The sequence below is a fragment of the Quercus suber genome, unplaced genomic scaffold (assembly GCF_002906115.3).
Source record: "Quercus suber isolate HL8 unplaced genomic scaffold, Cork oak 2.0 scaffold_647, whole genome shotgun sequence".
NCBI lineage: Eukaryota > Viridiplantae > Streptophyta > Magnoliopsida > Fagales > Fagaceae > Quercus > Quercus suber.
Window position 1 is genome coordinate 247,972 of NW_027070088.1, and position 21,858 is coordinate 269,829.

The 21,858-nt window shown below is 33.6% G+C and overlaps 2 protein-coding genes across 2 annotated transcripts; one reads left to right on the forward strand and one right to left on the reverse strand.

Annotated features, from left to right (window-relative positions):
* Nucleotides 1–1,121: 1,121 nt before the first annotated feature.
* Nucleotides 1,122–5,768, reverse strand: LOC111986908 (alpha-dioxygenase PIOX). The gene is made up of 10 exons (XM_024018604.2): nt 5,553–5,768; nt 5,134–5,397; nt 4,122–4,271; nt 3,867–4,000; nt 3,255–3,468; nt 2,972–3,117; nt 2,408–2,635; nt 2,102–2,304; nt 1,767–2,010; nt 1,122–1,518 (listed from the first exon to the last, which is right to left on the reverse strand). Exons 1-10 carry the CDS (start codon nt 5,673–5,675, stop codon nt 1,293–1,295), a joined length of 1,932 nt encoding a protein of 643 aa, XP_023874372.1. The 5' UTR covers nt 5,676–5,768; the 3' UTR covers nt 1,122–1,292.
* An 8,918-nt stretch (nt 5,769–14,686) lies between these two features.
* Nucleotides 14,687–21,685, forward strand: LOC111986877 (protease Do-like 9). The gene is made up of 9 exons (XM_024018559.2): nt 14,687–15,366; nt 17,158–17,357; nt 17,470–17,650; nt 17,923–18,114; nt 19,188–19,420; nt 20,642–20,743; nt 20,863–20,913; nt 21,003–21,107; nt 21,221–21,685. Exons 1-9 carry the CDS (start codon nt 14,781–14,783, stop codon nt 21,329–21,331), a joined length of 1,761 nt encoding a protein of 586 aa, XP_023874327.2. The 5' UTR covers nt 14,687–14,780; the 3' UTR covers nt 21,332–21,685.
* Nucleotides 21,686–21,858: the final 173 nt, after the last annotated feature.

Sequence of the window (21,858 nt, forward strand, 5' to 3'; positions counted from 1 at the left end):
GCATCATCCATGGGCCTCCAAGTGTTAACTCTCTACGTTTTTTTATCCTCCATGGGAACCTTCCACTTCACTATTGTCTAGCACCATTGGAAATAATACTCCTTTGTTGGGCCTTTTCTAAGATTGTTTGTAAGGGCTTTATGGGCTTGCTTGGTGCAATATATTGTTTTCGCTCTAACTGTGAAAGGGACTTGCCCTGCTCCATTTGCAAAAGGGCTTCAAGTACACATACCTCGTTCTTGCTCCAACTACGAAAGGAACCTCGATAATCTTGCCACCTTTGCCTCACACCACCATAGGCTCTAATACCACTTGTTGAAGAGATAAACACCTTGAGAAACTTCCTTGAATAATTAATATAATATATAGAGACACTTTAACCTAGAAGCTCTAAGCTCAATGGATATGTGCTCAATTATGTTATATTCAATTATGTAATATTAACTACTCATTCTTCTCGTCATTATTCAATGTGAGATTTCACTCACATGTGTAACCTAATAATATGGTGGTAAATTGTAATTTACCCTAAATTTTAAATTAGATTTCAAATGACGTCCAATTTTGCGTCACGTGTCCATCTGGTTTTTCAATTTTTCTGGCAAGTGAATTATTGGGTACAAAAGTCAAAGAGTCTAAATTCAATGAAATTCTAAATCATATATATATATATATATATAATATGAGAAACAATTAAATATTTTAGAAATTCATGGTTTAAAAATGGTGTAAGCTAATATCATGTATAATTTCAACATTTTCTTAAAAATAAATGTATAATTTGAACTATGTAATTGTGATTATTTTTAATTGTCCTTGTTCATATGCACAAGATTACACATTGATTTCAATAAAAGATGAAATAATATTGTTTTTAATTAAATGGAGAAATTATGATAGGAGGGCATCCCATTATAATTAAGGATTCACACTGGTTTTTAGAACCTCTTTCTTTGTAGAGAATGTTGCTCACTTTTCACATTCATGAGAGAGAGTGAGAGAGAGAGAGAGAAGAAAAAATGATAAGTATTAGAAGGAAGTGATATTAAATAATGTAACAAATAAAATTTAAATTATAAGGATTAAAGAAAGTGATCGTAAATACTAAATACTAAATAGTGTTACATCACAAATAGTGTCTCCTTTATTAAGAGCTAGAGGTTTACTGAAGTAGTCCTACATTTTTTCTTAAGCTAATGATTTATTGAAGTAGTCCAACATTTTTTCTTAAGGCAGAAGGTAAAATAGAGACAGTAACTTTAAGCCATATACATGGTTGTGAAAAATGAGAATCACTGAGCAACACGAAGATAGAGTGGGATTGGATTGTCAGCATTTGGAGGTGAATCCCACACCGAGAAAGCACTTGTAGAGTTCATCCATTTCTCTACCATTTCTGGATAATGACGTTTTAGCACATCCTTCAAACTCTCTGTATTATTAACCCATTCAAATCCATTTTTCGTGTATGTCTCCTCATTGAAATTGCTTGTAAAGAACCTATCTGCTTCCAGCCTCCTGCATCCATGACAACTCAAAAGGTCAAAATATTGTAACTCATTAGAACATGACATTCCACCTAGTTTCTTCACCTCTAAGTGGTAATTAAAATATTATGATGACTTTTTCTGTTCTTTCACCTCTCAAAATTTTCTTTTTAATAAAAATTGGATATTATTGAATTTGGATCCATCTTCCTTTTATTACAATGCATGCATGAATGATTGTGCTATTTTCCTTGTATATTTGTGAAGTTATTTTATTACCTGCTTGCCATTAGTAAGAATATTATAAAAGCTGTTTCACTAATTGCGAACCCTGTGATCTTCTTCTCTGCCATGAGACCCACAAGCAAATCGAGTTGTTCAACATCATCACCGTACACTTCCTCAAGTGTTTGAATTGCATCTTTATCATCCGTTAGATCTTCCCATTTTGAAATTGGTATCAATAGTAAAGCCCTACGGAACTGATTATACCTTGCAACATTCCTCTCCCTATCCCTATACACTGCATTATAAAGCATTAGAAATAAGCTTCACATTGAATTTTTAAAAGTTGGTAAATCAATTAAATTAAATGATCAAGATTAGCTTACTACCTTCGAGGGCTGGTAAGTCCACATGATCAAGCCTATCTCGGCCATCCACGTCTTGTGGTATAAGGTCTCTAAGCCATGTCGGATAGTTCCAAAGCTCCAGGGCCCCAGAAGCCTGGTGGCCCATTGAAACCATTTGCTTTTCAAACCCAATTTCTACCAAAGCCGTTTCTCCTCTAAGACCAATCAAATTTGGTAGAGGAACCCTGAAAAGCAAGAAAGTAATTAGGACAAAAAGTCTAGTGAACAAACAATATCCACGAAAAATTTCATGAACTAATTTTGATGCTGAATGAAATAGAGTTATACTTTTCAAACAATGGTGGAGATTTGTTTGGCCCGGGTGCAGCTAAGATGTCTCTTAAATAAAGATAATCGGGTAAAAGCGAGTGCATCCGATAAACACTAACAAACTCCTCAGTCAATGAATAAGGAACACCATGGTTATTCGGTTTCTTTAGACCCACCAAACCTCCTAAGATGGCTCCTCCAACATGTCCAAATGTGTCCTTGAATTTTTTTCCCAACAAACCATACCTACAATGGATTTTCTAAAACCATCAGAACAAATTAACCTTGAATATTGGATAGTCATTTGGGGTTTACAATCATTCTATAGTTGAGACATACTATGCTACTTAAAAGTATCATCGTGAAATTAAAATCCATGATTTAGAAATGCAAAAAATGACATACAGAGGTTCCATGTAATTAAGTTTGTGCACAAATTTTCATTTTCTATTGTGTGATCTTGAAAATAAACCACAGAAACTACCATTTCTTTGCTTTTAATATTTATTACAGTGATATAGAGAAGATGATTAATTTAGTAAATTAGTTAAATAAATTTCTTTGTTGAAAGATAAAGATTACCAATTGGCTCGCATCCCTGCAAGCAACGTATCAGTTTTGAGGAGCTCCACGGTCCAATCTATGGTATGGACCTTAGCAATAACTGCAGATGTCACTAGCCTTGCATGACGATACAACTCTTCATCATCCAAGTGATGATATTCTCTCTAAAAACATCATGAAAAATGAAAGAAGTTCTGAGTTTAACTAGTATGTTGAAAATGATACTCATTCACATGATAAGCTAATCAAATCCCTAAAATCAAGTAATTGACATTTTCCTTTTTGGGTCATAAAGTACTACCTTGAGGGCGTCACAGACTGCATTGTGTTCTTTAATGAAAAGGGCTTGCAATGTTGAGACACCAATCCAACTATTACGAACATCTCCTGACACAGCAACTCCATCTTTGTCATGGAGGAGAAGCCCATCTGATGATATTTTAAGCTTCCCATCTTTGAAAGTTCTTACTTTTTGCAACTTTTCTGCATTGCTCCCATAAACAGCACTTCCATCCCTAAACACCATGCAAAATAGTAGAAGAAAGAAAGTTCAAAAATTCAAAGTGTCTTTGGAAGTAACTAATAAGAGAAAGCTGAAAGCCAATAGCAACATGTATGGGTGCTCTTTTTTGGCAACTACAATTTTAAGTCTTTATTACTCAACAAGCCTCCCTTTTATGTTGAAATTGATGCATAGAATATTAAATCTTCACTTTTTACTTTGAGATTGTCCTTTTGGTAGTGATATTTTAGCAACTACAGATATTTTGGTATAGATCAAGAGCAAGTACTTTCAATTTGCTATAGAGAATTTTACTTGTACTTAGTGGCCCTTTGATTTAGGCATTTTGTCTAGAATTTAGTGTACAATACTCTAATATCTAAATTATGGAAATTCAAACTAATTTCTTACCACCATGGTGTACGAATGTTTAGTGCACCAGATTTGATATCGTAAAAACCAGTTGGAACCTCCTTTGTCTTGTAAAACTTGAATGACTTGAGAGGGCACTGGTTCGCAACTTCTCTAGGTGCAGTCAGCTCAATCTGTGATAGTTTATCCAAAAGATAAGATGTGCACATTTATAAGCATTGTCAATTTTTCAATAAAGTTAAAAAATTGTGTTCTTAATCGTGTTGTGTGTTGTATATACACTAAGCAACAGACCTGCTTGGTGTCCTCCAAGTGATCGATACAATCATGTATCATAAACTGAATCCAAGAAGCTGCTATCATGTTGAATTGCTTTCCTGTGTCTGTGAATTTTCTCCGAGCAAGAAGCTTTGTGGCCACCACCATTGGATCTGGTTTTATTGGCTACATATTGTAGAAATTAATGTTATAAGATGATCGAGGTAATTGTTCATAAAATAAATAATAAAAAATTTGGAGATTTCGAATAATAGTTCTCAGTTGGATGGTCTGATGATAGCTCTTTATCATCATATGAAAATATCAATCAGTTTTTGGTGTAGGCGGGGATTAAACTCCAGATCTATTATTTAATCATTATAAATTTTACCAATTGAGTTAATTAGAACTCACAGCACAAAAAACTTTTGTAATAAAGCACGTACAAGGCCTAATTTTTATCAAATTGAAGAATTATTATATATTATTAATTTTAAATAATTATTTTTTTTTCTAGTTTTTGAAATCACTCACCAAAAATATAATATATATATATATATATAAAGAAAAAACTAATATTAATTAAGTGTTTCTCAAAAAAAAAAAAAAAAAAAAAACTGTTTCTAAAAAAAATATTAATTAAGTGAGCTAAGTGAAAGAGCACATCATTATTACCACTGGAATTTTATCAAAACAATAAATAATTGGAGATTGCTAAAGTAATTTTTTAATAATAAAACTTTAAAAAAAATTCATTAGGACTTTTGGTAAACTAATTATCTTAATAATATTAATTGATGAATTTTGAAGATATGAGGAAAAAAAAAAATCTACTATTTATAGATCATGTGGTGAAAAACTCTCAAAAGGGCAGAAGCACATACTCTAAGATTAAGAATTTTTTTTAAAAATAAAATAAAAGTTTTGGTGATAGAATTTTGATTAAGACATAGGGTTAGAGTAGATATATATATATGATATGGTAATCATAGGGTCCCCCAACTGAGAAATACATTATTCTTTCTTTCTTTGTTTTTTTTTTTAATACCTTATTCTTTTGATCAACAGGAAGAACATTTCTACCAAAGAAAGTTCCTTCACTGCCGGCATCTCCATTAAAGGGATCATTGTATTTTCCATCAGCTGTCCTATATGGATAATCCATGGGGTTAAACCGAACCCCGACCGCAGATCTACCGACGTTGAACAAGTTGTACTCTTGATGAAGGTGCCGGCGAATCTCCAGATAGAAGAGACCTAAGATCACTGGTAATCGAGGCCATATTCCCAACTTATCAATGGAGTGAACAATCTGCATGCATGGAAAATGTTAAGTTAACATGAAAGATATATGATGTCAAAAAATATATAAAAATAAAACACACACACATACACACTAATAACTTCTATAAGACTGACTTGAAATAAAAACAACGAAGTATTATAAGGATAAGTTTTAGTAATTACAAGGAAGAGGAAAGCGTCTATGAGAGACATCTTAGCAACGGCTTCATGGAAATCTTTGTGGATGAATTGATCGAAAAGTGTTTTGAGGAGAGACCTAATCGACGCCATTATTACATAAAACATAATCGAATGTTTGTTATATGTTCAGTACGTCTTTTACAATTCACAACTTGGCCGGCCTACATATATATATATATATATATATATTAACAAAAAGGAGATGGGGGTTCATGCATGGGAATCAGTCGTATATGAAAGGAGAGACTATCCTCGAAGAACCACCTTAATTTGACTGTTGGACACACACGTGTTTGATCTTTTATATATATATATATATATATTTATATTATAAGCATTTGATCTTTGATGTTAGGTGTGCAGAACTTATGTTCAAGGCCTAGAAAATAAATATTTTGGTACTCGTAACACATGGTCCTTCAAGCTACAATTAATGCTGAATGAAAATTTTGATGTGTTTGGGACATATCACCAAAATTTTTATGTGTTTCACAAACAGACACGTCTTTAAATTCTCGAAAACTTATAAAAGTTTCCATTACAAAAAAGTTGCAATTAAAATCATTCCATCAGTTTGCTTGGCCAAAATCATGGCGATTTTTAAGAGGGAGTTGGTGAGTGGACACATCACCATACGTGCAGGCCAGGGGTTATAAGTTATAGTAAAAAATAAATAAAACACTCATTTATATATATATATATATATATTTTTTTTTTTTTTTTGCGTTGTTATACATAGTTTATTCGGGTGACATTTTTTTATGGTCAGCAAAAAATAAAAAATAAAAACCCAAAAAGTTGCGTGTCTCTTGCTGTTGGATCTTTTGTTTGTTTCTCTTTCATTTCTTTATATCAAGAACCATTTCTGTTAGACCGTCACATTTGATTGATAAAAATAAAAATGACCCAATTGCAACTTTTTAAAACTATTTGATGACTTGATTCTTACTTTTTAAACTTAAAGAATCAGATTAAAATTTTCTATATTTTTCAAAGCTTAAACATAGGTGCTTCATAGGTATGGTTGGAACAGAGGGAGCCTTTACTCTCTTATTGTCTCCTATCATCCCTTCCTTATAAACATAGGGTAAGATTTTGTATTTAAATGGCAGTTCCTCCCTACTATTAAAGGAGAGTAATAAGGTTTTATGTTCGAGATTTACTCCATGCAAATAATTATTAAATAAAAAAATTCTCATGAATTTGTGATTGTATACCATAAAGGCTTGAAAGTCAGAAATAATTGTCTTTAATATATATATATATATATATGCGTGTGTGTGCGCGTGTCCCGTCGTCTCATAACATATTATTTGACCCATACAAGATGAAAGATCAGCCCGGCCGGGCGGTTCCTACTTTTGTCCATCTCTGTTTCACCTTACCTGATAAAACCATGGATTCTGACCTCCACTGAGGGGGAAAAAAAAAAAAAGGATTCTGACTTCATTTAGAATATAATACCATGGATTATTCCCAATTGATATACTATATTTTTTGAAGTTTAGGTGCATGTAGGAAAAACAATTGGCATGTTGGTTGAATAGGATCAGATAAGATATAATAGACTCTTGTTAGTCGTCCTCAACAGGTAGTGAAGTGAAAGCATAAGAAACGGACTAACTTGTTGAGTTTCAATATTTCTTTATGATGTTATCAAAGTCAATATTATACTATAATGACATCGTAGTAGTTCTTTTGAGATAAACTTTGGGCTAAAATCCATAGATTATTCACTGATTGACAATTCACTGTTTTTTTTTTTTTTTTTTGGTAAATTAATAACATTGACAATTGAAATTGCTGTATTTGAAAAAATAAAAAGTGAAATTTTTTGTCAGTTTTTTCAATTTCTTATAATTTTTTTATAAAATGCATGGTAAGGATATACATTAACCAAAAACACACCAAAAAAAAAAAATATGTAGTATATTATTCAACAAAGTTGAGGATAAGCCATAGACCAATAATTAAATTGAAACGTTCGCACTGAATGTCATTATGTCTACTAGAAATATTGAGGATGAGATTGTTTGGTTGGACGAATCCCCTCCGCCTGCCTTTGAAGCGTTGTATCTTGATTCTTTATAATATTCAATGAAGTTTGCTTTAGTTTCTCAAAAAACAAAAAAAAAAAAGTTTGCTTTCGGTTTCAAAAAAGTACTTTTGAGGATATCATTAATCATTATGAAGTACTTTCTTTTTAGAGGTCAGTTGTATTATTCAATTATGGAGTACCATTCAAAAAGTCGAGGATAAGCCATAGAATAATATAAAGAAAGACTCTTTTTGCTGGGTTAGAAAAGCTGCAAATAACAAAGCTCAAGTGTTAGCTGCGTGGTCCTCACATAATTCTCATGTTGGCGTAATCGACCCATGTATGGGGCCTTGAGTGTTTGGCGTTTGCTGATGAAATTGGGCTATATCATGCTTAATTTTATCAATAAAAACCGAATATAATCTAAGGTGGAATATTTTGAAAAATAAGTATATAAAATAGAAAAAGTAATTTATTATATACTAAACTAAATTCTTGTGTGTGATTTTTGTTCCCATTGTATTATAACCTTAAGTATTTGTTTTAATAAAATCTATGCAGCCTTTTCCTAAAGGAAAAAAATAAAATAAAATAAAATAAAATCTATGCAGCCTGCAGGTAAGGGTTGGGAGTAGTTAGATAATGTCCCCGTGGTCCAAACGTATATACTATAATATAATAATTATAATTGTGGGGGGTAAAAACTGAGAGCCACTTAACGAGCCTGAAGTACCGGGTTAAGAAGTATCATACTTCTGAAGAGATATAGTTGGGTAGGAACGGCCCATTTGAAAGCAAGAAGCCCAGAAGTAGAGGGGGAGTACTGTCCGAAGAGACCACCACGTGTCCGAAGATGTCTCACTCCTCGGCCACAAATAATCTTGATCAAACAAACGTGAGGAAGATCCACACAATCTTCCCAGCGATCCCAATGATAATGATAAGTTCTGAGTAGGTCTAGGGATGATCAGAACAATAAGATACCTAAAGGAAAAACTGCCATCACCGTATTTAATGCGCTGCAACAGCTTTTCTGACCGCATTTATGTGGAGAAGACCCCTGAACAGTGCAACCTCAGCTACCGCCACTTACCAAGAACTAAAACAGACACCTGACGTGACGTGCACTTGAGTGGATACGCAGATGAAGAACAGGTGGACGGTGGAGATGATGGGAGAGGATGCTATATAAAGAAGAAGGGTCCCTAATAAGAGCGCGGGGGGGGGGGGGGGAAGAGAGAGAGAAAAAGGGAGAGAAAAACTTGATTGTAGCTCTGAAAGTTGTAATCACTGTTCACTCAATAAAACACCTCTTCGGACATTCATTCATGGAGTTGTTTGAGCATTATTTCATGTTATCCTCACTGCAAGTAATCTAGCCCACCACCGTCTACTTCATAACCAACCCAGCTCTTTTGTCCACTCTCTACAAATTCATTGTTCTGGGTTCGTTGGACCCTTAACCCATATCCTTTGGGTTTGGGCTATAAAAACCGACCCTACAATAATCATAATAATAATTTTTTTTGAGATAAAAGATATAATTATATTAAAGAATCAAAAATATGTATTCACTTGGGGCCTGGAGTAAGAACAGGCAAAAAGAGGAGTAAGAACCGGCAAAAGGAGTCTCTCAACTTTGACCACGTTCTTTTAAAAATAAAAAATAAAAAAGCTTTGACCACGTTTATTTTTTCTCTATGAAGTTGTAATTGATTAAAAAAAAGTAACAATTAAAAAAAAAAACTTGGACCACGTTTTTTTCTGTCTCTATATTAGATAAAGTTGTATTTGATTAAAAAAATAAAAAAAATAAAAATTACAAATTTTCATTTTTTTTTTCATTTTTTTCAAAAGATAAAATATTCTTAAATTTGTGGTATCAATAACCATAATCACTATTAAACTCAATATGATTTTTTTTTTAATTTATAATAATTTTGCGATTTATGCATTTGTCAATCACCAAAATACTTGGAAATGGCCTAATAAGACATATCATATATATATATATATATATATAAAGATGTACGCACCCACACACTAGATAATGACTTTAATGCTATCTCAGTATTCATTAATCCAAAAGAGTATAAAATGTCAGTTGGGCTACAAAAAATGAACAAATCAACGCATAGTTTTATGATTTTAATGCTATTTTAGTGTTCATATTTTGGTGCTAGGTCTCAACACACTCTTGGCTATATCAGTTACTGGGAAATGAATAAATCTCGAATTAAGATGAACAAAAAGTGTTGACACTACTAAAAAAATCATTCAAAATACACACGTAACACTTGCAAATTTGCAATTAGGATAGTCATTATTTTCACTTTTTAAACCCTATTATTTCGGACATGTAACAAATAAAATCATGATGTTTCAAAAAGTAACAAAGTTAACTCTTAACCCATATTAAATCCCAAACAAAATATAATTCCACTCAAATGAATGAGATTTAATTTGTTACTTTAGAAACTATATAGGATTTTTTTTTGAAGCTATTTAAGGTTTCATTTGTTACTTTGAAATGAGGATTAAATTTGTTATACTCCTAAATAATAAGGTTTAAAATGTGATTTTTCCCAAACTAATATTGGACCATGGCCATGTTAGGGTGAGGTATGTGTGAGTGAATTTCCTTAATTATATTCATTTTTAGGAGTCTCCACCAACCATTAAATTTGTAAAGTGTGATTGGTCACCTAAATAATAAATTTTATTTACTAAATTAACTAAGAAAGGCCTAGGACTCCTGAGCTATAATAGAAAATAAAACAAAATGTCTCTAACTAGAAGATATGGATCTGGAAGCCCAGTTACATGTGGAGAAGATGTTAAACACCCTACAAGCCTATCTAAAAGGATAGTACATCATTTCAAATTTAATCTTAAATTTCACTATTTAAATAACAACTAAAAATTTGGCATTTGGCTGTAAAAGAATGAGTATTATGCATGTGTATATGCAAAAAAGGAAACAAGCCTATCATGGGATGACATGTATAATCTATCATAGGGCGACATGTAAATAAATGAATGACATGTATAATCTATACTAAAATGAGATGTGAATAAATGACATGTGATCTATTGTAAGAAGACATGCAAGCAATGACATGCAAGCAACAACATATGTATAATCTATCTTATGATAACATGTGAATAAATGACATGATCTACTGTAAGAAGACATGCAAGCAATGGCATGTAAGCAACGACATATGTATAATTTATCTTAGGATGATATGTAAAAAGAACGTCATATGATCTATCGTCGAATGACATGTAAATGAAATGACATGTATAATCTATCATAAGATGACATGTGATATATCCTAAAATGACTTGTAAAGATAACATGTATAATTTATCCTAAGATGACATGTAAATGCACGGACATGTGAACCATTTATTCTAGGAAGCAAAAAAAAAAGGGGCCTAAATAAACATGTGATGGCATGACATATTCTAGGAAGGTAAATTGCATTCTTCAATTAAATATAGCTATCTTACTCCAAAGCACAACCTAACAAATGCAATTCCTTCTCTCAAAATATTTTATCCCATGCAAAAAGACACACAAAAAGAAAAAAAGAAAAAAGGTTAAATTCCTCTAAGGTGTTAAAACAATCTCTTTTGGTAAACCTATTATTTTAAAGGAAAACATTTTATTTTGGCACAAAATGAAATTTAAAGTGCATATATGGCCTAAAGGGCCTTTGTGCATTTTTTTTTTTTTTTGGAAAATTGAAAGGTTAAAAATAGTATAAAGAAATTTGGGGTTGAAAACATAATTGTGGAAAGTTTGGGATTGAAATTGTAATTTTGAAAAAATTGGGTTGAAAATGTAATTTGGGAAATTTTTGGGTTAAAAATATTGGAAAAGTTTGTGGTCACATATATAATTTTATGAAAAATCCAAGGTAAAAATATAATTATGAGAACACTTTTGTGGTCAAGATGATTTTTAGAAAACTTTAGGATAAAAAATGCATTATGAAAACTAGTCTTTGAGCACGTGCTCAGAAGCTCTTCTATTTTTTGTATAAAGGTTAATAGTGTTCATTCATCATAATTCGAAGACATTTTCAAATCATAAAATAATCAAGGGAATGTGATGATATTTATACCAAAAAATTTATTTCACTTGCAGCAAAACTTCAAAATGTTTAAACCCAAATCTATTATTCAATAGATTATAGTTAGAGTAAACAAAAGTCATGAAAAAAATAGATAATGAAAATGAATAACAAAATATTGACCAAACTACAATATGTATTCAATCAGTGCTAGCAAAAAATCATCCTACTAAAAACCATGTTTGACGAAACAGTTTGTTCCACGAATTCCCACCCATTCAACAAAAAAATGTAAAATACCAAATCCAATGAATATAATGGATATAAAAATCTAAACAACATATTAGGGGAAAAAAAGCACTCATCCAGTGAGATATTTTGTCGAAAAACTTCCGATCCTCCTTAATTACAAATAGCAAGTAGTAATCTAAGGAGCCAATAATAACATGAAATTAAAAATAAATAAGAAATGCACATATCTATTCACAAAATGTACTTATGAAAACCCATTACTATAACGGGAAAAAAAAATCATACTCATAGTGAGAGAGATACACTTATTGCAAACCACTTTCTTAATCTCCACTAATAGTGACTCGGTGCCCCAAAACAGAATCTCCATTGTTGGAGACTAAGGATGACTATGAAGAATTCAATTTTTAAGGAAAAGAGAAGAAAAAGAAAAAGGAAGGTGTACTATTGTTCTTGTGTTGTCAATTAATATCACAAAATTACAAAAAGAATTTTGAAAACAAACCCAATTGAATTTTATTAAAAAACTAAGAAAAGCCCAGATTTTTACAACCCTATATGATATTAAAACACAAACATATTTGTTTGATGTATAGCACAGTTTCTCACAACTGAATAAAAAATAAAAGGCAAACCTTCAAATAGGCATCAACATTTTCCTTTAGGAGAAAATAGTAGTGGACTCAACACAAAGTCGGCTCAAGCCTGACCCATGGGATCTCTTCTAGGTTCTTGAAAAATTTTCATCTTTTAAGCAACAACACTCAAACAGTAAAACCCATTTTCAATCTTCAAACTACAAAATGAACACAGAAAATAAATGCAATGATGGGTTTCTCACCGATGAAAAGGTCTCTGTGCTTTTTTTTTTTTTTTTTTAATTTTTAATTTTTTTTTAATTCTTTAAATCTAATTGATAAGTGGATAAAAGCCATTTGAAAACTAATAGGGTTTTTGTGCTTCTTTATATATATATATATATATATATTATCTAATTGGTAAGTGGATAAAAGCAATTTGAAAAACTAACAGGAGAGTGATAGGCAATGTTTTAATAGGAGTTAGATAAGTATTTTTATGGGATTATTCTTTAATTTTGTCGCTACTTAAACTTACGACTTAGGGGTATTCTAGACTAAAAAAAAAATTGGTTCAAACAAGAGAAGCTCCTTAAAAATTTTCATCTTTTAAGCAACAACACTCAAACAGTAAAACCCATTATCAATCTTCAAACTACAAAATGAACACAGAAAAGAAATGCAGTGATGGTTTCTCATCGAAGAAAAGGCTCTGTGCTTTTTTTTTTTTTAATCTAATTGATAAGTGGATAAAAGCCATTTGAAAACTAACAGAGGCTTTTGTGATTTTTTATTTTATTTTTATTTTTTTAAGAGAGTATGTTGTGTGTAGTATAACTTCCCCCACCCTCCCTTAAAAGTTACCATGACTTTTGAGTGGAGTTGTGGTGTGCCTTTGTGTTATAACCCCTTTCTCTCTCCCTTGTGTGTGTGTGTGTGTGTATTTGTTTCTCAAAAAAAAAAAAAAAAAAAAAGAAGACAAGTGGATAAAAGCAATTTGAAAACTAACAGAATAGTAATCCTATTTTATAGGTAACGTTTTAATAGGAGTTAGATAAGTATTTTTACGAGATTATCCTTTAATTTTGTCTCTACTTAAACTTAGGACATAGGGGTATTCTAGACACAAAAAAAAAAAAAAAAAAATCCGGTCCAAACAGGGAAAGCCCCTTAAATAGTACTCCCTTCATTCCAGTTTGTTTGTCCTCTATTCCATTTTGGGATGTTCCAAAATAATGTCCTGTTTCTAAAAATAAAAGTCATTAATTTACTAATGTTTCTATTATACCCTTACTTTATTTTCAAAACTATTTGAAAATAAAATTAACAAATATTTGAAAAATCAATCTAATTGGGGCACCTTTTTAGTTGCCTCATTAAGAATAACTCTTTTTTTTTTTTTAAAAAAAAAAACTAATAAATTTATTTAAGGATAATTTTGTAAATTTATACATTTTTATAAGGCAGACAAGACAATAAATGATGTTCTCTTAAAAATTTGACTTTTCAAGCAGGACAAACAAATTGGGATGGAGGGATTATAGAAAAGGTTACATTTTAGTAATTAAAGAAAAATGTTTTTGTTAATAGACTTTTAAGTAGGGCTATTTATGGGTTGGTTTGGGTTGGGTTTGTGCCCAACTTGGAATTGATTTGCCGAATTCGGGTGGCAGAAAAGTTGACCCACCGTCGACCATTGGAAGCCACGAGTTGAGTCAGTTTCGGTTCAGGTCGGCGATAATTTGTTTCAAGTCGAAACCGATGAAGAGCAACGATTGAGACCTTGTAACAATAATAATAAAAAAATATTCTCAAGTCTTGTAACTCGATCTAGTTATGAAACTCTCCTTGTACCAAAAAAAAAGAAAAGAAAAAAGAAAACCACTTAGAAAGAATTCAAAGTTTCAAAATCCTTTTCATCACTTATTGTAAGGAAAAACAAAAAGAAGGCCCATCATCGAGGATATTGCAACTGCATACCCCTCTTTGCAAGTTTCATAGCCTAGTCAAGTCAGCCTCTAAGATCCACAACTGTTTGATCCTTGATCTTGGGTCTTTCGGCTTCTTCTCACAAGCCCATTATCTCTCCCCTAATCTTTTTATCTCTTTATTACAAAAGAAACAAATTCTGTAAACTTAACCAAAACAATCACTCAATTTGAATAAAACAATACCAGAAGTCCCTCAAAAGTCTACTACTTACAAGCCCATTTGGAAAGTGGAAACTCTTTTATCTCTCTCCCCCCAAAAAAAAAGCAGTATGAAACGAAAACGGGGTCATCATAAACCCCAAAACCCAAGCACAGCAACATTACCAAACGACATCGTTCCAATCCCAACCACCGAACCCGGTTCCACGGGCACGGACCCAAACAACCCCTCATCCTCCCCCACCAGAGGACGCGGCGGTGGGGTCCGTCCGCGCAAGAACCCGCGCCCAAACATAGCGGCTTCACCCGAACGCCGCGGCTCAAGGCACGCTGACCAAAACGGCGACTTCACCCACTCTACGACGACCAATACAGCAGCAACAGCGATAGCCGCTACGACGTCGGACGCGGTTGGCGTGTCGGAGCCGGTGAAGTGGGAGACGGTGGTCAAGGTGGTGCCTTCGATGGACGCGGTGGTCAAGGTGTTTTGCGTTCACACGGAGCCGAATTTCTCGCTGATGTGGCAGAGGAAGAGGCAGTACAGCTCGAGTAGCAGTGGGTTTATCATCGGGGGAAGGAGGGTCTTGACCAATGCGCATTCTGTGGAGCACCATACCCAGGTGAAGTTGAAGAAGCGGGGTTCGGATACCAAGTACTTGGCTACTGTGTTGGCTATTGGGACTGAATGTGATATTGGTATGGGATACATTTTGCGCTTTTTTATTTTTTGTTGTTTTGAGCTGATTTTGTTATCTGGGTTTAGGGTTAGTGTGTATGGGAATTATTGTGATGTTGGTTTAGTTTGAGCTAATTTGGTATCTGGGTTTTGAGGAAATGTTTGGCCTTGCATCCAGTTAGTGCAAATGAAAGGGATGGTGTGTATGGGACTGAATGTGAAATTGGTTGGGAAAGATTGGTTTTATAGTTAATTTGAACTAATTTGGTATCTGGGTTTTTTTTGGAAATGTTTGGCTTTGCATCCAGTTAGTGCAAATGAAAGGGCTAGTGTGTATGGGACCAAATATGATGTTGGTATGAGAAAGTTTGGTTTTGTAGTTAGTTTGAGCTAATTTGGTATTTGGGTTTTGGAAAATTGTTTGGCATTGCATCGAGTTTTTTTTGTAATTAAAGGGTTAGTGTGTATGGGATTGAATGTGATGTTGTTATGGGAAAGTTTGGTCTTTTAGGTAGTTTGAGCTTATTTGGTATCTGTGATTAGCGAAGAATGTTTTTCTTTCCATCTAGTTTTTTCAAATGAAGAGTTTAGTTTTTGGGACTGAATGTGATATTGTTATGGGAAAGTTTGGGGTTTTTATTTTTTGAGCCAATTTGGTATCTGGGTTTGGTGAAAAATGTTGGGCTTTCCATTCAGTTTTGCAAGTAGAGTGTTGGTGTGTTTGGGACTGAATGTGAGATTGTTACGCTAATGGTTTTTGTTTTTAGTTTGAGCTAATTTGGTATCTGGGTTTTCTGAAGGGTTTGTGTGCTTGGGAATGAATGTGATGTTGGTATGAGAAGGTTTGGTTTTTTGATTAGTTTGAGCTAATTTGATGTCTGGTTTTTTGGGAAAATGCTTGGCCTTTAAGTTTTCCATTTGGTTGTTGCAAGCCAAAGGTTAGTGTTTGGGATTGAATGTGTTAATGGTATGAGAAAGTTTGGTTTTTAAGTTAGTCTGAGGCGATTTAGTATCTGAGTATAGTGAGAAACTGAGAATGTTTGGATTTTTAGCATTTATGTTTTGTTGTTGCAAACAAAGGGTTAGTGCATTTAAGAAATAATGAGATATTGGTATGGTAAAGTTTGTTTTTTAGTTAGTTTGAACTAATTTGGTATCTGGTTTTATGCAAATGGTTGTCTTTTTAAGCTTTCCATTCAATTTTTGCAAACAAAGGGATAGTGTGTGCGGGTATGAAGTTGCTTTTATTGAGAAATATGCCTACATACGTGATGGATTTTGATGAATTGGATTGGGAAGAAAGTGCCAATAGCTTAAAACTAAATGTGTAGAATCTGTAGATTGTTGGGTGACATGAAGGGTTAGCTCTTGGGTTGCAATAGTACTAATAGAAATCTAAATAGTAATTAATCAAAGATAGAAAGGGAAAAGAAGAAGAAGAAGAAGAAGAATTATTAACTATGGTTTTATCAACTCAAACATCTTTTACTTATCCAACCAGGTATCTTGTAGTTATTATACTTAATTGATAGAATTTCTTAAAAGTTGTATAATAATATTGAAGAAATCGTAATTTGCATGTATGATGAAATGAATTTGTACAAGATGCTGGTGTGCTCCAAAATAGAAGAGAAAGAACCTGTTGATGATTCATCAATTTATGGTTCTACCGTCATGTGCAATCCTAATGTCTTGTTTAATTCTAGTTAATCTTTAGAAATGGTATTAACAACTCAGCAAAAGATATAATTCCAATTCATGTATATATAATCCAAAGGGTACTTTCCTACCCCTGTTTTGCAATGCCTCAGCGTTGTTGACGGTGAGTGATGATGAGTTTTGGGAAGGAGTTTCACCTGTGGAGTTTGGAGATCTGCCTGCACTCCAAGATGCTGTAACTGTAGTGGGCTACCCAATTGGGGGTGACACAATCTCTGTGACTAGTGGTGTAGTGTCACGCATTGAGATACTTTCTTATGTTCATGGATCAACAGAACTTCTCGGACTCCAGGTTATAGAATTTTGATCTTATCTTCTGTTAAGACTTACTGTTTCTTATCATATATTACTTGTTTATTGACAAGTTTTTTGTTGTCCCTTGTCTCTGACATGCTTTTTCCCAGATAGATGCTGCAATAAACTCTGGAAATTCTGGTGGGCCAGCTTTTAATGATAAGGGAAAGTGTGTGGGTATTGCATTTCAGTCTCTTAAGCATGAAGATGTGGAGAACATTGGTTATGTCATACCAACACCAGTTATTGAGCACTTCATTAAAGATTATGAGAAGAATGGGGCATATACAGGTATGTTAAGAATGTAGTTCTACTTCTTTCAACCCTTGTTCCCCCTGAAAATAAAAGACCCAAAATAATATAATAAAGAAGAAAGTCAGTGCAGATATATTATTTATAACCTTTTAGAGCTTATGTATCTATATATTGTCCTCTCTTGCACATCTGATCAGCAATTGTAGAACGGGGAGAATAGCTGAATGTTGAGGTTGTTTGTTTGTTAGAATAATTGACTTGTTTTTCATATCCTTTGTATAATCTTATGTTCATTTGAAATTTGTCAGGGTTCCCAATTCTTGGAGTTGAGTGGCAGAAGATGGAAAATCCTGATCTACGCATAGCAATGGGGATGGAATCTGATCAGAAGGGTGTCCGCATCAGAAGAATTGAACCTACAGCTCCTGAATCTCAGGTTCTGAAGCCATCTGATGTTATCCTTAGCTTTGATGGGATTAATATTGCTAATGATGGAACAGGTAAACAAACCCCCCCCTCTCTTTCTCCACACCCACACACACCCACACACACCTGTTGGTAATTTTTTAAGCTCAAAAGTTTGTTGCTACTACCATGTACTGTATGTTTTTCATGTGTAAGTGATCAGTCTTAAGAAACATTTACTCTGAGGAATGATTAACTAACTATGATATCCTTCTATAAAAATCTTGTATAAGTTGGCATTTTTAAAAGTATTTCTGTGGGTTTAAAATTTATTTATGGTCATTTGGAGACAAGACTTATGTGGGTGTCAAAAGTGTGACACCTATAAAAAGTGAATGAGCTCTAATTCAAAAAGCACCTCTTCCACTTGTTGGAGCGAGGTGAAGGGTGAGACTGTGGGTTCAAGATCCATTGGGTATTTGGGTGTGTTTAACTTACCAGTAGAAAAGTGACTCTTGTCATAAATTTTTTTCTCTTGTAAGTTGGAGATGCTAATGCTTAATAGGTAAAATAGAAAGCATGTGTAATTAAGAGGTTGATTGTTGGCAGCCATAGAAAGTAGACTTTTTTTGGATAAGTGAAAAACAGAAGAAGAATTTGAACATTGGCAGAAGCTTAGCTTCAGCCCATGGCTAAACAAGGGCAGCTGATTTAGACGCTGCTCAACTGTGGAGTCTTCTGAGAAAGAAAGTGCATTATTGAGTTGTTAGTCAGAGAAAGTAACAGTTTCTGTTCTCTACAAAAAACTCCTGTACTTGGTCCCTGATAATTATGTTAAAGTGCAGATGATAATAAGATTTGAAGCTTGTCTGAAGTGCTTTTGTACCTCATGCTCTCTTGTATAAGGGTCATCTGAAGGTGGTGTGGTCACTCCTTTGTAGATAATTGTCATTCTCTTTAGTGTGGCCCAAAATTTTTCAATGAACCAAGACCTTCCATGAATTACTGAAGACCTATGACCTTCTATGAGTCACTGAAGACCTATGACCTTCTATGAACCAAGACCTATGACCTTCTATGAGTCACTGAAGGGTTTTTTTTTTTTTTTTTTTGAATTTAATAGTCTCTTGGAAAGACCTATTAACTCTTGCTTTTTTCCTCTTTTTAGTTCCATTCAGGCAAGGAGAGCGCATTGGTTTTAGTTATCTTGTATCTCAGAAATACACTGGGGATTATGCCTTGGTAAAAGTTCTCCGTGATTCGAAGGTACTCGAATTCAACATAAAGCTCACTACTCACAAGCGGCTCATCCCAGCACACATCAGGGGCAGACCTCCTTCTTATTACATTATTGCTGGATTTGTTTTTACCTCTGTATCTGTTCCATATCTGCGTTCTGAGGTGTGTATTTAAGCTCACTACATTATTGCTTACTCTCTCTTTTCTTTTTTTTCTATTTCTTTTCTCTTTGTTAATTTCTGAGTTGCTTTATCAGAGAATTCGTTGAGTCATTCTTTGGTTATAAATGCATATGGATGCACTTGTGTGTTCTTTTCTTTTGTTTGTCCAATACTTTCTGCTTGATGGGGCTCTAAAACTTATGTTCATAGGTTAGATTGTTTGAGAAGCCTGAGCTGCTCAGTTTTATAATGAGATTGGATTCTGTAATAGTGTACAGTATCAACTATATAAATGGTCATAATGAAATCATCAGCAGTGTTGGCCACATTGTGATCCTTTTATGTTTTGATCCCTCTTTCCACTCTTTGCTCTTCTAATTTATCCTCTGTTAGCATTTTTTAAGATTTTGGAATCCGTTTGTTCTGCTGTTCAGTAGAGTTGCATCCTTATGTGGATGTGCAACCCTATTCCTAGGTAACAAGTGAATTGCTGAAAATTCAACCTGATGTTGTTAGGTTAAATTTGTCTGCCTAGTCATATCAGGTGCAATGTTCAGCTGATCAGAACTGGTGTCACTGTGGCACTCAGGGACTTATGTGCTTGCAATTGCTAGTGTGCCCCATGTAACTGAAAAAGTGTAATAGGGCATACATTAACTATCCATTTTAGGAAACTTTTTATGAGAAATTGAAAAAACTGTCATATTAGTTAGTTACTTTTTCATTTTTCCGCAAAAAATTTCCTAAAATGGTTTACTAATATATGCTCTTAGGGCATACGTTCTTAAAACCCAATACAAAACTGTGTCCCTTGTCAAATTAACATACTGATTGCGGAAGGGATGCAGAGACACTATAGAAGCTGAGGTCCTATTTTCTCCTGTTCCGTGTTGCACATTGTGTGAATCATGTATGCTGTGAATATTGAATAATTTATTTATGTATTTACTTTTGAAAAATTGCCGTATCCTTTGTCTATAGAATAACATTATATTTTCTTATTAAAAAAAAAAAGAATAAGAAGAAGAAGAAGAAGAAGATAAGATAAAGTTCTCTTGGTTAATGAGCTATGTATAAAGTTTTAAGGGTGTGAAACCTATTTATGATTCCCTCATGCAGATGTGAGATCCTAACATAGTAAATTCTATGCTTCTGCCTATAAGAGGGATTTTTATGTTAATTCTTAACTCTTGTTTTTTATTTTTTTTTTACTCATCTCCAGTATGGAAAGGATTATGAATTTGATGCTCCAGTCAAACTGCTGGACAAGCATCTGCACGCAATGGCTGAATCGGTAGATGAACAACTTGTTGTTATCTCACAGGTTTCTCTTTTAGTCTTTCTCATTGTCATTCCCATGACATTTCATTTCATTTTCACCATATTGGTGCAAGATTTGGTTTATCTGGAACTCATCGCTTTTTTCCTCAAAATTTGTGCTAGGTTCTTGTTGCTGACATTAATATTGGGTATGAGGATATTGTTAATACTCAGGTCAGGAAATATGCGTATAACATTTGTTTTATAACATATTTAAAATGACGTAAAGTGCACTTGCTAACATCTTTCTTTTGTATATGTAGGTTCATGCTTTCAATGGTAAACCTGTGAAGAATCTTAAGAGCTTGGCAAGCATGGTCGAGAGCTGTGAGGAAGAATATCTCAAGTTTGAACTAGAGTACCAACAGGTTCTCTCTCTCTCTCTCTCTCTCTCTCACGCACACACACACACACACACACACAGACACAGACACGTGTGCGTGCATTCTCTTAACCATGGCAAGTCTTAAACTCTGTGCAGATAGTTGTCCTACAGACCAAGACTGCCAAGGCTGCAACTTTAGATATTCTGGCAACACATTGCATACCTTCTGCCATGTCTGATGACCTCAAGATTGACTCAAGATTGTAGGGGGAAGGCACAGAAGATTACCCTGCCTTAGCCTTAGCTATCCTCATAGTTCATTGTTTGATTGACCCCACGGATCTGACGCAATTCTTATTGTAACATTTAAGTCTAATTAAAGGGGTTGAGATTTTTCATTTATATTTATATTTATATTCACACCTTTTGTTTTAATGAATAGAACAGAGTAGGGAGGATGTGAAGGTTGGTTTTCACTGTCCACGAACATCTTATGATTTTCAGTTGTTAATTTTAACCCCCAAGGTAGAAACTTTTCGAAAATATCTTCCATGTAATTTGTATCACTGGCAAAGTTATAAGAACAGTGCATATCACCCCTTTTTGGTGGGTTTTTGATTATCTTCATATTACTTCCATATTTATAATGTATTGATTAGTGCACTAAACCTTCATTATGGTGGAGTTGACTTATCTTTCTTGACCATTTTAATACTTGTAAAAGCAGCGTGAATAATTTCTGAACCTTTCATTCTCTTGTAGATAGAATCTACTGCATGCATGTACTTGTGCTC